This window comes from Psittacula echo (assembly GCF_963264785.1).
Source record: "Psittacula echo genome assembly, chromosome: 4".
NCBI classification, from domain to species: Eukaryota; Metazoa; Chordata; class Aves; order Psittaciformes; family Psittacidae; genus Psittacula; species Psittacula echo.
Window position 1 is genome coordinate 44,599,612 of NC_137738.1, and position 17,209 is coordinate 44,616,820.

At 45.5% G+C, this 17,209-nt stretch overlaps 2 protein-coding genes across 7 annotated transcripts in view; one reads left to right on the forward strand and one right to left on the reverse strand.

The window, feature by feature from the left end:
• Positions 1-5,963: 5,963 nt before the first annotated feature.
• On the reverse strand, positions 5,964-9,385 carry LOC308220098 (uncharacterized protein; the record flags this gene model as incomplete). Its single annotated transcript, XM_080615887.1, has 4 exons — positions 5,964-6,093; positions 7,034-8,518; positions 8,683-9,180; positions 9,223-9,385. The coding sequence occupies 3 exons, from the start codon at positions 9,383-9,385 to the stop codon at positions 7,329-7,331; spliced, it is 1,851 nt and encodes a 616-aa protein (XP_080472013.1). The 3' UTR covers positions 5,964-6,093; positions 7,034-7,328.
• HIVEP2 (HIVEP zinc finger 2) overlaps positions 8,220-17,209 on the forward strand; it is a 140,470-nt gene continuing 131,480 nt past the window's right edge. For 4 of the 6 annotated variants that reach the window (XM_080616410.1, XM_080616411.1, XM_080616407.1 and 1 more), the window contains exon 1: positions 8,220-8,612. The gene's annotated coding sequence lies outside the window, so the exon portion shown is untranslated. The other 2 variants (XM_080616409.1, XM_080616408.1) reach the window with 2 other exon arrangements.

The window sequence follows — 17,209 nt, forward strand, 5'->3', positions numbered from 1 at the left end:
ATGCTTTTTGAAATGTTTTTCTTTATTATGAAGAAGAAAAACAGTTCAAGGATGAACCAAAATTCTCATTACATGATTCTTCATATAATCCTTGAAACTGAAAATCATGAAAAAGACCAAAAGTAGTCACACATTTGTAGAAAGAGAGGCTAATTGTGATTTAAAAACATAAATTGGTAGGAAGATAAGAGCTGCCATTACTGCAGCCAGATGAAAGCTCTGTGTAATTTATTGTCCTCACACTGTGGCCAGTTACATCACTTAGGGAAAGAATGTTCACTTTTTGTCGCCTATATTTTTCCATGATACACCCACCTCTGCCAGTCAGCGAGTGGTTTAGGGACTGACCCCCTGAGCATTTGCATGCATATGGACTGCTGTTTTAATAGCCAATAATGGACTATCTCACAGCTAATGAGGTGAATCTTATTTTGAAGACATTCCTACTCTGACATCCCATTCTTCTGTGGCAGGTTCACGCTTTAACCGTGTGCTATATCAAGAAGTGGTTCTTTTTGCTTGTTTTAAATCTGATAAAACTGGTAGTTTTCTTGGAATAAGGGAGGGAAAGAGGGACAGCACCCTATTGTTTTTCAGATTTTGAGACCATCAAAGCGGGTGTTCACTTCTGGCTCACCCTCTCATCATGACTGCTAATTTAATAGATACTACCAAAGAGATGGCCACCTTCCATAATCCACAAAATCCTTCCTGCGCCTGAGAGCCCTGGCAGCTGGAATGTGTGCCTTGGGAGCTGCAGAGTGGGGAGACTGAAGAGCTGTTCACAGCTAGGAAAAGCCTGCTCCGAAACGGCTGCCACTGTGGCAGCCATTGCCAGCTTGTGCTCTGCCTGCCTGAGGATTTAGCCAGTTGAGTGGTCCCACTGAGAGCACAGTGCACAAAAAAATGAACAGAAGTGGTTTTGGTATGTACCACCCTAGATCTCTCTTGCCTGTTTATCCCTTTAATGTCTGAATAACCCCCAATAATTTCTCTGTTGTCTCAGACACTGCTGATAATTTTGCAGAACTGCTTTCAATGACTTCCAGACCTGTTCATGCATGGTGATAGCCAGTATAGACCCCATGACTGTGATGGTGAGTCTAGAGCTCTCTTCCTGTTTTGTGCTTGCTGTCTCCTACGTATGTGAAACCTTGAATTGTACAGTTTCAGATATTACAGGAATTTTATTGTACTGTATGACAGGTTGTTTAAGACTGTAACAAAATTGGCAGAAGCAATTAAAATTTGTATTATACACATTTTCAAAATGTAAATACATTAAGATGGGGTTTTTTTTGAAAAACCATTTTATTTTATTTCTTTACTTTCCAGCTGAAGTTTTGATGAAATTCTTCATGAGAAGTTTTAAGAACAATATTTCTTGGGAAAAGACATGTCCAATACAGAAGACTTAATTATAATTCTGATCTGCTAATTTCAGTGAATCACAATTTTAGATGTTTTGATTATCTACTGTAATGTATGAGCATGTACATGAGCATAATTTAAATCACTGGGTCCAAAGTGAAAGGCTCTGATAAGCCTCAAAATGCAAAGTTTTTCAGTTACCCAGGCTCGTTAAAACATTGATTTATGATCTACTGTTACAACAGTTGAAACAACATTGAAATCTGTTTCAACTTTTTTGATAGCAAAAATGTTGCATTACTACACATGAATAACTCAGTGGCATGAGATACAGGTAACTAAAGGGCACTCTCTAGGTGTGGCAAACAAGTTAAGACAACAACTGTGTAAAGTTTCCTTTGAGCTTGTTCAGCCGAATGATTAACTGAACAAAGTGCACTGTCAAAGGTAACCACTTTCTGGCAGTAAAGGAAGTTGTTCACTCATTTGGTGGCAAACCTTAGCTAATACATGAACTGCCAACACTGTCTGTGTCAGTATTGCCACCACATCCATGTGATGTACTGATTATCCCCAAATCTAATCTTTTTTTACAGTTACAGAAATAAATCTTGATATTTATCCCACTTTTGGCAAAAGGGGTGACTAGGGTAAGTTATAATCACCCCTACATCACCCTACCTTTGATAATGTAGGAGTGACACTTATACTTGCTTTCAGACAAAGGATTTATTTTTATCTCAATTGACACTGCATTTGCTCATGTCCATCTTCATGACCTTCCAATTGCTGCATTTACGAACTTTCATAAACTAAGACTGATTTATAATTCAAATCAGTAGCTTGAATGCCTGGAATGTTCAGGAATTGGAAAGAACTTCTGCAGTCTAAGATGCATAGAAAATGGCTGAGGTCCTTCAGTAGGTGGCACACTTCACCCTGAATCATCTGTGAAGGAAGGTAGTTTGCAGGATGCGCTGGATGCTGGCCTGTGGGAAGATTCCCAAGATGCAAAACCAGGAGGGCAACCAATGTGGATAGGAAGGTTCCCATGACATGTGGCAAAAGAAGATAGGATAATATCCTCAAATTCTAGCTAGCTGCAACTTAGTTAATGTCATTTTTTTCTTATCCAAAGTGCCCTCTGCCATTTTGAGATGCCAGGACATTCTCCTTTACTCTGTTTGCAAGTGGTCACTACTCACTATTCACTTCTAAGAGTGGTCTGCACCTCTATCTCTCCCCAGCCCATACATGAAATTCTCTGTACATGAAGCACTCGAGGTTTCTTTGAATTGGAAGATGATGTAAAATTGGAAGTTGTCTATTTGAGAAGAATGCTAAATGAAAGTCCTTCAGGTCTAATGAGAATATAAATATAGGTAAGCTTTTAGAAAATTGAGTTGCTTAATTGTTCAGGTTATATATAACTCAGAAGTTGCTAAATCACGCCATGTCTTTGGCAGGCTCTTACTTCAGCTTTTCCTAGAAAAATTGGGGCAAGGTGGGGGAGAGAACCAAGTATGATATACAAAAATACAGAGGAGCTATTGCTTTTTATTTGAAAAGAAATAACCAGTGTCTGATAACACGGCCCACTTGTTAGCAAGGCAAAATAGTTTAAAAAAATGCCCCAAAGTAAGGGTCTTTCAAAAACTTAATAGGGTTGAGATAGTAAAAAGGATGATCAAAGAGAACCTGGCTATAGCACTTACAGGGTTCATTAATCTCACATGAGAAGTGCACAGGATGACTTGGCTGAGCTTCTGGTCAGCACTGTAGATTTTCCTATATAAGTGGCTAACTAGCTGAGAAAAAAAATGGAAATGAGTAAAAATAGTACAATTTTATTCCCAGAATTCATGGGCTTTAAAAAATGTTCCCATGAAAGGGCATAGTTTCAGAAAATTCTGCCTTTTTCATTTTTCTCCCCCTTCCAAGGTCAAGTGATGACATGTTATTATCAAGCTGTTGATACACACAGCATGTTAGTTCTGTGTCTGGAAGTACTTTGTGTGGAGAAAGTCACTTTTTTTTTTTTCCTTTTTTTTTTTTTTTTTTTTTTCCCCTAGGAAAAGCTCAATATAGCAGAAAAAATATTTTTCCTTCAGGAAATAGAGCCATTTGTTCCTTACCAGGCAAACAGTACTCCCCTTCCTTTGGGCCCTCTGCCAGAGTTATTTACACACAGGCTTGCTCAAGCTAACCACCTTGGCTTCAGGCTCCTTTGCACCACTTGATATTGTATGAGCTTGAATCTGTTGTGGATAAAGAAGTGCTTCACTGTGACTTCTTTGTGTTCTGTGAAGGACTCATGAGCACACTCCCCTATGAGGAAAGACTGCCTTTGTTTACGTAGAAGAGTAGACAAACAAGATACAGCAGCCTGGATACAAGGAACGCATAGGGAGAGGTGTTGGGAGGCTGAACCGGCAATGTCTTTTTCTCTTTTCTCATAAGGTAAGACAGCATTTGAGCAGAATGAAAGCAATGTGTACAAATGGGAAAGTGGGATGCTGTGGCTGCAAATGCATTTTATGGTATTAAATGATAAATTATATGTGAAACTCATAGCTGCTAGTTATCTCTGAGAAGAAGAGCTTGGGATTGTCAGTAGAAGGTATCTCTCAAAATAAAAATCCCCTCAGTTACCCAAATTAATACGGCTCTACAAGTTAATTTTGTACTGTGTTTGGCGTCCAAAGCAAAGAAGGAGACAAATGCAGCCATTTCAGGGCTCTCACCAACTCTTCTGACCTTGGTTGGTCTCCCTTCTCACCCTTCTTCCCAGCCCCAGAGCTGCTGGGGGTGCCTCTCAGGCTCTTCGTGAGTCCTTGAGGAGGGGCTGGTGTCAGGGACCCTCACCCTTGCTGGCTGTTCGTTGCCCCAGCATCCAGCTAAAGGCCCTTCTCTCAATCATATGGAAAGAGCAGGTCCTCCAATGGGGGAGAGAACAGAGGAGGGAGTATGCCCTTCCTCCAGCACTGGAAACCACCTCTGAGTGTCTTGCAGCTTTACTAACAAGTGCAAGGAGCAGTGAATGTAACCAGGGAGTTAGAAAAGGCAGTGGTGGGGGCAGAAGGTGCGAGGGCAGCAAGAGACGCTTATGGTCCAGGCAGATGGAAAAAGGAGTGAAGGAAAGTGGAAGGAAGCTCCTACACAAATTAATACAACGTGTTTTAAACAACATTGATAGGAAACTATTAGTATTTGTTTATTTATGAGGAAAGCCATTCCCAGATAGTTTCCCATAGATTTTCTCACTTAATCAAACCTTAAGAAAGAGGATACTAAACAGCAAAATAACACTGCTGATTTTGATCTGCGGTCCTACCCTCTGAGACTTTCAGAAAATTGGATATGTTGCCTTACACTACTCACACTGAAAGTAATAGATCATATCAATCCCTTTATATAAAGGAACTTTTTCTTTTGGTGCAGCTCTATCTGCAACAACTTTGTGAAGAAATAGTAAAGAGCTCATGGGTACAGGGTTAGGGACCAAGTAATTTTTTTTCACAACAAAGAAAAGGTGAATTCTTTAAAAATTGTTAGCTCTTTTATGAATAGTTATTTAACATTTCAACTCAACTGTACTATTATAGAAAAACTATGTAATGCTTTCTATTATCTACTTCGGGAGCGGCACAGCTTACAAAACCAATGGATTCTGTATGTTCTGAGATCAAACCAAGTTTTCAGAATAATTTATAGTGTTTAATAAACTGTGAACATAATTGCTGAATATTGTCATTCTGCATTGCGCTTGCTACTAGTGGCAGCTGTGATGGCTAAGGTGCTTTCCAAGCAGCAAGGATGACTTCTTCTCCCATGAATCTGCAAAATCTGTACTTAAATAAGAGCTGTAAATATCACACCTGAGATTTCAATCTCAGTTTAGTTAGGGTGATAGTTTTATTAAACGCTGGATGTAAATGAATCATAGAATGGTTTAGGTTGAAAGGGACCTTAAAAAAATCCCAGCTGCAGCCCCTCTGCAGAACAGTCCTCCCGCCTCATGCTCCCCATGGGAAGGAAAGGAGGATTGATTGCGGATGAAGGTAAGTCTGCACTCAGTTACACCCGTTCCCCGACAGCAGTGCATAAAGCAGGACCAGGCTGAAGGAACCATGCAAAGACCTCCCAGCCTCTTTGGCTGGGGGGGGGGGGGGGGGGATGTCTACTCCAAGCTAAGGACACTTGTGGCTGCAAGTTGTGCAGCCTGTCAAAGCCTGCCCTGGGGTTTGAGCCAAACAAATTACATACAACAGTGGAGGTCTCTGAGCACATGTGTAGCTTCAGTCTCTGCCCTGGGAATATGAAGGTGCTCAAGAGCTGTAACTCTAGTATGTACCTTATGGAGCCACAGTGCAGGAAATGGCCATGGCTCAGATGCTGCAATACTAAGATAATGTGGGAAAGGACACAAAGTAAAAATTTCTGAGATAACCAACATAATTGGAAAAAAAACCCCTTATTTTGAAAAGCATTATGGAAAAAACACTTTTTACTTTGCTTTGAGAATAACTGTCAGTAAATATTTTCTTTAAAATTATTTAGAACAGTGAACCTTCTTGCAGTAGCTTCTGTCGGCTGGTCTCTGTGACAATAAAAATGAACTTCTTAAGTCCTGTGAAAGGCAGGAGAGAAGCAGAACATACAGCAAGGAGTCAAAGGTGCTGGGCAGAATCCTGCAGTTTCCCAGAGGGAAAGTACTGGAACCTATCATTTGGGGCAGAGGTAAACACAGTTGCTGTGGAATGTGGCAGGATGGAAAATCCTCAGTTTAAAACAAATCCTCACTTTAAAACAAATCCTAAGCACTCCTGTCTCCCACTGACTTATTCTGCCATGACATCAAATAAAGATCACAAGCCTAAGGTCAATATGTTTACTCAGACAGAATAATTCCAGTCAAACAATACTCAGTGTCAGCAATGACAGTATCACACTGAAAATCAGAAAACAAAGACAGGCATGCTTACAAACTTAACAAGGAGGAAGCGACTGTCAGCTGTGGTTCAGTCCTCTTAGCATTGAACAAGCTCGCAGGAGCAAGCCTTTTATGTGACAGGAATTATGTTATCCTAAAATTGCAGTCATGCCAGATGCTTGTGCCTGCATCACTTGAGGCACGTCCCAAGAATCCCTGAGACTCCTGCGCTGCCTGGGTTGAGCACAGTGGAGCCTGTGAGCCTGAGCCAGGGGCCACCAAAGCCAACAGGGGCCATGGGCCACGTTAGGACTACAGGCTATTTATCAATAGATTCTGTGCCCTGTATTACTGAACCCAAGCACAGAATTATTACTAGTCCCTAACAGCTGCAGGAGTTCTCAGCCACTAAAATTACAAAGTATTGGTTTTATTTGCCATGGTATCTGCCGTAAGAACTACAGCTTTCAGGATTTATGCGTACACTCTTCCCTTTCATCCATGAGGCTATTTTATTTTCATTATGTGAACCAAATAATCTCAGGTGCTGGTATGACTTCCGATGTCACAGTGAAAGCTGGCATCACATCGAATCAAGTCACGGTAGCCTTCAAGTGCGATTGAGTGGCTTTCTCAAAAGACTATTCCGCTCTGGAAATTAAAGGCAGACCCGCTTTCGCAAACGCAGCACTCCCCTGTGCCCAGCGAGACTGGAGCCCGGGCACGTACCCCTGCGCTGCCCGGGCTTCCCCGCTGCGGAAACACAGCCGCTGTTCCCCCCGGCTTTACGCAACTCGCAGCCGCTGCCAGCGCGGCGTGCGGGGCCGCGGGACCTGCCCCGGGTCCGGGTTCAGCCGCGGTCGGTCAGCCGATTGCCGGGCTGCCAGCCGCGAGCGAGCCGTGGGACGCTCCCAGGAAGCGCACGCCCCGCCCCGCCAGGAGGGTATTCCCCCTGCGGCGCCCCGGCCCTGCCCCGCCCCGGGGCCAGAGGGGGGGTGGTGACTGCTGCAGGAGACCGGCCCCGCTACCGGCACCGGCCCCGCCCCGTCGCCGGACGTTGCGGGCTCTCATTGGGTGCAGTCGGCCCCGTGAGCGGCGGCGGCGGCGAGGGGAAGCGGGGCCGTGGGCCCCGGGCAGGCGTTAAGCCGGCATGAGGTGGCGGTGGCGGTGGCGGCGGCGGCGGTGGCAGTTGCCCGTATCCCCGCCGGCACTGTCCTGTCGCTGTCACGGGCCGCGCTGGCGGTGAGAGGCTGTTAAAATAAATGCGTGTGTGCGGCAGAGCCCAGCGCCGGGGGGGGGGGGCACGGCCTTCTGCGGACCACTTGCATGGGCCGCGTCCTAAGGGGTGAGAGAGGGTCGGGTGCCCGCCTGCGCAGCGGGCAGAACTTGGCCCAGTTTCGGGGGCGCCGGTGGCAGGCGGGTCGTGAAGCCGGCACCGGGAGTCCCGGTGCGGTATTGTTCTCCCTGACAGCGCGATCCCGGGCAGGCGGGAGCCGGGCGCGGAGGAGCGAGGAAGCGCAGGGAGGGGAGCGGGCAGGAGGATCCCGCATCCTCCTCCTCCTCGCAGGAGGAGGGAGGAAATTCTCGGGCCGGGAGGACGCGCGGCAAGTCGGGACCGGCTCTCCTGGGAGTTCCCTCGGCGGGGAGGGGGAGGGGGAGCGGCGATCTCCGCCGGCGGGGAGAGGCCGCGGCTTCGCCCTCCGAAGCCCTGCCTCCTCCCTCCCCTCCCCGGCTGCACGGCTCCCCTCGCCCCTCGCCGCCTCACACACACACACGCGCGCACACACACACGCGGGCGGGCGCTGCCGGTCGCGGCCCGCTCGCTCTCTCGCTCCCCCGCCGGCGCGCGGGGGGACCCGGTGACGTCACGGGCGGCGCGCTCCCCGCGCTCGCTCCGCGCTCGCCTCCCCGTAAGTTGTGTTCTGGGAAGTGGTGCCAGGAATAGCCCGGCAAGATCTGCCCGCAGCGCTAGCGCTCCCCCCGCCCCGGGCAGGGCGGGCTGCGGCTCTCGGGCCGCCGCCTCTCCCCCGAGTGCAACACCAGCCCCTCCGCCGCTGCCAGGGCGATGGTGGTGATCCTGCCCAAAGAGAGGGAGCGGAATGACCTGCCTGCAGACAAATGCGTGAGGCGGGAGCCCCTCGGCCGCTGGAATATCGCTGTCTGTCCTTACATATAAAGAAGCACCGCGAGCCACCTCACTCCTCCAGGCAACCCCTTAGCAAAGGAGCAACGAGAGCGCCCGGCGGGATCCGCAGCGGCAGCAAGGGCACCGGGAGGGCTTCCCTCCTTCCCCGCGGTGACTCTCCAGGTGAGCAGCAGCGGCTACTGCGGGCAGCCCCCTCCTTCCCCGCCCGCCGCTCGTCCCCTGTCATCGGCACCAGCTGACAGCCGCGCCGAGCCGCCTGCGGGGGGCACGCCGGCGGCGGGGCTGGGTGCGGGGCGCCGCGGGGTCGGGGTTCGGGCCGCTGCAGAGAGGGCGGTTGCCAAGCCGGGAGGTCCGACGCCGGCGCTCCGAGTGCCGCACGAGCAGCGAGCGGGAGCAGCCGCCGCCGGGCGTCCCCGGCCGCGGGGGTAAATGGAGGGCAGGCAGCGGGAGGCGCGGGGGAGGGCGCCGGCGGAGGAAGCCGGCGGGGCTGTAAAACCGCCGGACCGGTAAGTCACCTCTGTGGCGGCGGCTCGGGGAGCTGGCAGCCACCGGCACCGGCCCCGGGGCACCACGGCCGGCGGCCCTTCTCCCGGCCCGGCGCCCCGCTGAGCCGGCGCGGGAGGGGGCCGAGGTCCGGCCTTTGTCGGTGTCACGCCGTTAGGAAATGCGGGGAATACCCAGCTTGTGAGCGTATGCAGATGAGGAGCAGGCTGCCTTGCGTAATCCCCTCCTGTGGCGGGGAACAGGCATGGTCACCACCGGGGACAAGCACCCGCTTGGGGGGCCGGCCCGGCGGGGCTCTCTACGCGGCCTCCGGCGCCCTCAGGGGATGTTGAAGGGGTGCCCTGCGGGGGGGAGCTCGAGGCCACCCGGCGCGGCGGCAGGCAGCGCGCCGGGGACAGCGGGGTACGCGGTGGGGTGGCTCCGGCTGCCATCACGTCCCCCAGGAGGTGCGGCGAGGGGCCGGCGGGCACAGGGGGTGCGCATCTGTGCGGGGAGCCCCACCGCCGCGCCGGGGTGCGCGTGTGAGTGTGTGTGCGCGCTGCGCCGCGGTGACTGTTCCCTGAAGTGGGTGGGACGTTGGCCCGTTCCGGGAATGTTCCATGACGTGTAAACGCCACAGGAAGGGGGTTAACGAGGGGCTCGGCCGGGGCCGCCGCCGGGGCCCTCCCTGGTTCCCTACCTCCTTCCCCCGGCCCGCCCAGCCGGCGGGGCTGCCGCGGGGGCAGCGGTGGGTAGGCGCCGGCGGCGCGGGGGCTGCCGGGCGCACGGTCCCTTATGTAACGCGGGGTACGCGTGCGGCCGGCGGTGATTATGTAAGCGGCACGTCTGCGCCTGTCGCATAGGATACCTCACGCCGGCACCGCGGCGGGAGGCGCGCAGGGACGGGCGCCGCGGGCTGCCTCGCCCTGTCCCCGCCGCTGGGGGCAAGCGGCGAGGGGAGGGGGAAGGAAAGGAAAGGAAAGCCCCGGGTGCTGCCTTGCAGCCCGCTCCGACCTCCCTCCCTCCCTCCCTTCCTGCCGGGTGGTACGGCATTAGCCGCTGTGTAAGGGAGGGGATGTCTGCGCGCCAGGTGCTGCCCCGGGAGCCCCGGCCCGCGCGGGGGGGCAGCCAACGGGAGGTCCCTCCGCCTCAGTACGTCGCGCCCGGGGTCTCCTCCGACCGCTGGCTAGCACGGCTTGTCTTTCTGGGCAGGCGGCTGGGGCTCGCCCCGAGACAACGATAAAAGTCCTTCGAGCTTAATTTCCCAGAAAAAAAGGTTATCTGTTTTTCATATTAGTTGGCAGTAGTGGTCAGACGTTGTTTATTTTCAGGTTTGGTTTGCTGTCGTCCCCGTCCCCGTCCCCGTCCCCCCCCCTTTGTATGATAATTGGAGAAATTAAACTTCTCATCGAATATTAAAAGGTTTTTTAATGACGCTAATTAATAAATGCCCTTTTAAATTAAACTAATAGAAATACTAATGAGTTTCAGCATAAATACTCAGCCAAATAATTTCCCTTCTCTCATTTTAAAATGAAGTCAACTTCAGTGTAAAACCTGTCTGGTTTTGTATGTTATGAAATACTATAGAAAACATTTTATGCCTACTTAGTCAAGGGTGTTACTTTTGGGTTTTTTTGTTCTTCTAATTAATCTGTACCGTCGATTACTACAGAAGAAGTAGATGAAGTGGTTAGGGTGGCAAAAGCAAACCATTAATGGATAGGTTTGTGTTACTGTGTGCCAGGGAGCTGTGCGCCCAGCCGGTGCCGTGTGTTCTGTGTCCGTGCAGCTCCCAGCACAAGGGGGCTCCGGTCATCGGCAGGAGTTCTGGGGACACCGGGTAATTGCGGTAATTACCGAATTAAAAGAAACTACTGGTGTAACAGGGAACACATTCAGTGGGCCCAGTTTTTAAATCCTGTTGTTGTTGTGAATTGCCGCAGACCACGCGAGGAGTTTGATCCTCAGGTTATGAGGACGTGGTGCAGAATCCTCAGTATTTTGATAGTGAAAATGATATACAGACGTGCTAAAGAAGTGCATCTGTTTTTAAAGATAGGAGGGTCTCTGCCTGTTAGGTTTGCAGCATGTGGACATATTTAGATAAATGCAAAATAACCTGTGGGTTATTTTTATTTACAGTTAAGTGTTAAATCTTTCCTTAGCCTTCCCATCGGGAGATACTTCTGAAACTTCAGGTATGGATTATCTGAAACTTTCTTCATTACTTTTTTGCTTCGCCTCATTAAAAAAAAAAAAAAAAAAAAAGTGTTGTAGCTGAAGCTGTGAGGGTTTTTTCTGTGTGAGTTTAATAAAGTTACTCTTGTCATCTGTAAATACATTTAAGGTTACTCTGGCTTTCAGCTGTGCAGGCAGTAGTGGTATGGTAAGGGTGTCATTACTTCTATTGATAAAACGATCCAATTTTTTTATGCTTTATAGGCTATTGTGTTGGCATTATTTTCCAATGGCTATTGGGCATAGGCATTGCATACATCCTGATGTGGCACCATGAAACATCACTGCTATGGATAGGAATAAAATTGAGCAGCACTTGTCCCAGAAAAGCACAGAGGACTTTTAATTGTGTATCTAAGTCCAATTGTGTGGCAACAGTGCAGAATGCTTCTTTACAAAGGCAGATTTTTAGATTCTCAAGTGACTAGATTGCCTCATATGTGTGATCTGTTTACAAACCTTCTTGTTACTATGAAGACAAAACAGAGAGCCATATGCATTAATGTGGTCCTTGCTGAATAATGGTACATGTGTCTGCTTGAGTGTTTGGCAGTATATCTTGTTTAGTTTATGTGGTGGCACCCTGCAAGGCCATTCTTTTTTGACTTTTAACTATTTCTAATACCATTGGCTGGACTTGGTTATATGAGTAAACTTATGACGCTGGTCCACATGTTTGTAACCAGAGCTGGAAGTTTTTAAAGCAGGATATTAATTGTCAAGCATTTTGCCAAACTTCTTTGTTTATTCATTTATTTAGGTTGTTTTTAGAAGAATTAAGGTGAGTTGGGTTTAAATGAAAGTGAAAGTAGTGAGTACCATTTTGCATGTTCCTCTCATCATTTTGGAGTCATCAGCAGGGAAAGTTACTGCTGCTACTTTTGAAATTTAACTGTATTGGGTAAAGTAGTGGGAATACAGGAGCTGTGTAGCTGGCAGAAATAATTTACAGTTTATGAGTGAAAGAATGCAATACTTACCCATCACAGAAAAACAAAATGCTTGCTATTGAACAGTATTACTGTAGAGTATACAAGTCACATAACTGTGACTTGTATTATGAAATATGGCAAGCTGTCTCTCAAATTGGAGTATGATAGGGCTTTGTAAAAAACTGTGGTCGGTTATAGTTGTTCATCCAGCTCTGTAAGTAAAGCTCAGCAAGTACTACTACCGTGTAGTTCTCACTTGATTCTGTGAAAGAATTCCAGGTAAATTGCCAGACCTAAGTACTAACTTTCTCTGCTTTCTTAGGTCCTAACATAAATCAGGCCCAGCAAAAGTTGGTTGTTCGTGTCAATGGACTTCACACAGGGTGAAGAGAGGAAAATGTTTACCCATCTTACCTCAGTCATTGTGAAGTAGTGAACCTGACAGTGTGCGGTTTTAAATTATTGGTCCTCCTAGCAGGAGGAATACATAATTCTGACTAGATCTGATGGGGAAAGTCTTCAGCAAGAGTTAATTACTAATACTCTTGGGAGCTCCACAGAAGTGTTAAAGCAGAGGCTGCATACCTTTGCTATTTGAAAAAGGTCCGATAAGTTATGAGGAAACTGGTTTAAAAATCCTTTTATTTAAAGAGGCAGGTTATCTTTTTCTTCACAAATTTCTTAAACGGCATCTCTGCAGTAGTATGTTACAGATTAAAATAAGTGTTTTGGTAGTTATTTGGTTTTCTCCTCTGAGTAAACTGTGTTTTTTGTTCCTTCAGTAGAAGGAACTATCTAGGAGTTCCTGAAGAAGTAAAGAAACAACAAGGGGAAACTTAAGCTAGATGGAAAATGGATAACAGTATTTTTCAGAGGTTTCAATCAGTAATTTTGGATGCTAAGTAACACAGAATTACCACAGAAGAATGAACGTTTCAAGCTGGCTGTGCCATTTCAATGGGAAATAGCTGCTTTGTACAGTTTTGTTTCTCTTTTTGGGGCTTAAACATTTTTTCATCAGACTTTGCAACAACTGTTTCAGCAGGAAATATTGAAAAGGAATTCATCGGGGCTTATTTTTCATTCTCAAGTAAAATTAAGACTTGTAAAGGGGCTTGTCTGTGATAGCCTGAGAGAAAAAAAGTCATTGTAAATAGAAGTATTAGAAGTTTTTCCATGATAACCGACTAGTGAGCACCTACTTGGATCTTAAATCATCAGTGAATTTAAAAAATACGTTAGTCCGTGGAAACATCAGGCTATTTTTTTTTTTTTTTTCCTTTAACTGAAATAGCAAGTGGGAGGCACCAGTATTTTAGCATTTTGAACGTCTGTTCATAAATTAAACAACGGACTTTACCCTAGCCACTCATTTTTAATAGGTTATCCCCAGTAAGATTTGTCCCCAGAAGTCTCTCCCACAAAGCTATGAGCATGGAAAAAGTGTGAGAGGGTATGAGTAGAGGAAACAATCTGATGCAATGTTTCCAAATCCCCAATATGAAACAATCACAAGAAATACATGTATCATATGCAATTTTGTCTGTCAAATTAAAAGTCTCTTGACTTTTATTAATAAATCTTTTTTGTGATTGATTTTTGCCATCATTAATGTGGTCTAAACAGAAGTGTTTCTCCTTGCTCTGAAGAAGTTTTGTGGATTCTGGGTGCTTATTTTAATTTTACAGCACATTTTGTGCATCTGCAGAATGGTCGCTCAATCGTATGCCAGGGTAATAGCAGTGGAGTGTGGACCACAGCTGTTCATGGTCACAACATTGCTTGTGTTTCTGTATTTCCTTGGTCTGCCCTGGGCATGCCACTTTTACTGTTTCTTGAAACTGAGTATCGCTTTTTACTTCTTCATAGATTTATATAGGAGTAAGCAAAAACCTAGATACGTTTTTTTCTCTACTTTCTTTGGTTGGGGGTCTCAGGGTGCAGCTGCCAAAAATATACCGCTTTGATGGTAGTATTCTTAAAGTAATACAGTGTACCAATGTGAATGTGATTATCTGATATAAATCCCCCTGGTACATGGTTCTGCTGATAGGACAATTTTGTGTAGTGATTATATGATTTTTATTTTTTTTTTTTTTTCTGAGTTTGTGTATTCTACCTCTGTCAGTGTAGACTTGGTCTCAATAAAAAAGTTCTTTCTAAAAATGACACAAACTGTAAGTGATGTAATAATGTAGTTGGCGATGAGTTTATGGCCACTTCATGCACACATGGGTTTGTTTTGTTACACCTCAGTTTGTGTTTAGCAGTAAATTATTTCATTGGGGTTTTTTTCCTTGTGATTGACAGTTCTGTCAGAGTCTGAAAAATGCAACTCTAATGTACAAGAAAATTCATCCTGCACAAAAGCAGTTGTAAAGAATCTCTGTTCTTAAGAATGGAAGCTCACTTCATTGCATCAGTTGTAATAAACTGCTGCAGCTAAAATCTCTGATTTATGTAAGCTGCTAAGGGGTGGGGGAAGGATGTGCAGCATTTATTGAAAGATATGCTTTAATTGCTGTTGTGCCATAAAGGAGGAACTCAAGTTGTGATTGCTGCAGAAAGTTTCATTTTTAGATAGCCGTTTATTGGAAATTCCATGCAAAGGAAAACAGTTAGATAATTTGCATTTATAGTTCAGTTTAATAGGAAAGTAAAAACTGGAGGAGCCAAAGGAAAAGGAAATTACAGTGGCAGGTGGCTTAAAGGTAATGAGGTAAAGTAGGGTTTGACCCTTTTTGTAAGAAAATGCTAATTAAAAACCAAAGCATAATACACCACCCCCCCCCCCTCCCCCCCCCCCATTTTCCATAATGTGTAGTCAAGTTTAGACTTTTTTTGGCTACAAAGGTTAGTATTGCTGCTGGCCTGACCACCTTAACTTCATCTTCCCCACCTTCTCAAACCCTAAGAGCGTGCCTGGAATTTTCCTCCACTGGGCTTGGTGGTGGACTGCCGGAGCTTGGGTGCACCACTTACCAAGTGATTTATGAGTATGGAGTAATACTGGATGTTTTCTAATAAGCAATTTAAAAAGCTGAGAGAAATTTCTAATTATGCATTGTAGAATGTGATATCTCAGAGAATTTAGTAGAGCAGAATGCTTAATTTTGTTGAAATAGTATTATTTAATGAACAGTTTCCCCGTAGAGTAATATCTGTGCTTAGGCTGACCGGAGCTTTATGTTTAAGAAAGTCTGAAAGGGCAGGATGAAGCTTATCAGAATTAGTTTTATTAGTCAGTGGGGTTTTCTTGCATGTTGGGGTTTCTTTTGGTTTGTTTAAATAAGACAACATGGACCAATCCATTTATGTATTTTGTATTTGTGGTTTGCATTAAACCAAAACACGTGTAAGGTGTCAAGAAAGATAATAACTGGGGTTACCGTTCATTGACAACAAGATGTGATGCTATTTACTTAGAACAAAACCCATTTAATTTAGACCAAAGTCAGTATTCAACGGAGGCTAAGTTGCTGGCATCTATTAACAGGCTTTATTGCTCAGTGTAGTTCATTTTGAGCGTAGACTGTTCACAAAAGTCGTAAAAGTATGTGGAGTTTCATGCCCCTTGGCTTTCAAAGGCAGCTAAAATAAATAGTTCAGTTAGCTTGAAAATATGTCTCTATTTGCTCTAACTGCTGTCGATTTATGTGGGTTTTGAAAGTGATTTTCTTTCTTTCTGTACAAGCATAAGCAATGAAGAAGAGATGCTCTAGTGATCATTATAGGCCCCTGGTTAACTGACATCTCTGCATGCTGACAGTCCTCTATGACACCTGTGAACACTGATTCATACTGAGAGTCAAATTTATAAAACTATTTTGCTAATGTTGTAGAAGAGAAAATCAAGTACAATTCATGATCTTCTGGAACAATATAGGTAGACTAGCTTTTACTTTTTCCCGTTTAAAACCAGTTATGGTTATGAACATTGTTTCTGAAGCTGCTTATGAAAGTTTTTTTTTCTCTTGCATTTGTCTGAGATAAAATGGCTCTTTAGTGGAAAAGGCATTTATTTTTGGCTAGACATTCATGGACTTGTACAACCAAATTCCCTATCCTATTTAGGTCAGTAAAAGTTTCTACACTTTGGTAAAGGTAGAATTTAACTGTGAACTTTGAGACCGTGAAGTTGGACCTCTTGATGCAGTGTAACCCGATAGTCTCTTCTGGTCACTAGGAGAGGTCGTGATCCTAGGTTCTTAAAGGGAATTGGCTTTAAAAATCTCTGCGAAGCTACATGAATATAATTTCTTCCGACAGTCTTAGTAAAATTGTGTCAAACAGAGCTTTCAGCCTGTTCCATTATTTTGCGTTTCGTCCTACGACGGTAGCAAAATTCCTCTAAAAGTTAGTGCATATTTTCACAGTGCAGCTTTGCTAGAATCCTTGTTTTCTTAAGACTTAAATAATGGATAAGCTCCATGTATTTAATTTTGTAAGGTACAGTTGAATTTCAATACAGACTTAGCAAAATGTTACTAATGCACCTGAAGAAATTTGTGGTAAGTGTAAGAGTAGGAGTCAGTTATATAATATGCTTGAGTAGGAAACGATGTCAGTGATGTTAGCATGATCTTCATGAAGTACAAACTCACAGAAAGGTGTTTGTTACAGAGCTACAGTAATGTCAAGTGCAGTGTTGCTACCTCTGCAATAGGTTAGTATGGTGGCAAAATGTTGGGATGGAGAGAGCAATACAGTTAGTCTAGTAAGCTATCTGTCATGTTTAATGTATGACAGTCATATCTTTTTTAGTTTTTAATCTCTGATTTACTTAATTACTAATTAAAAAATTGCACAAATCGTACTCTTCTTTCACCTTATTTATCATAGGGGTAATGTCAAGTATTCATGAAAGACTTCATAATCAACCATGCATTAGTAAAACTACCACATAATTTGGAGTAATTGGTGGGGCAGTTTTGAGTCATCTGTGTTTTTGTAAAGAAGTAAGGCTGTAAGTTGGACCTGGATCTACTACGTAGATCAGTTCCAGCACGAATCAGTTCCAGAACCTAGTGCGAAGGTTCCCTTAGCACCTTTATTTGTTCTGATTTGTTACTGGCAGGATGGCGGTCTGTGAAGTGTTGGGAA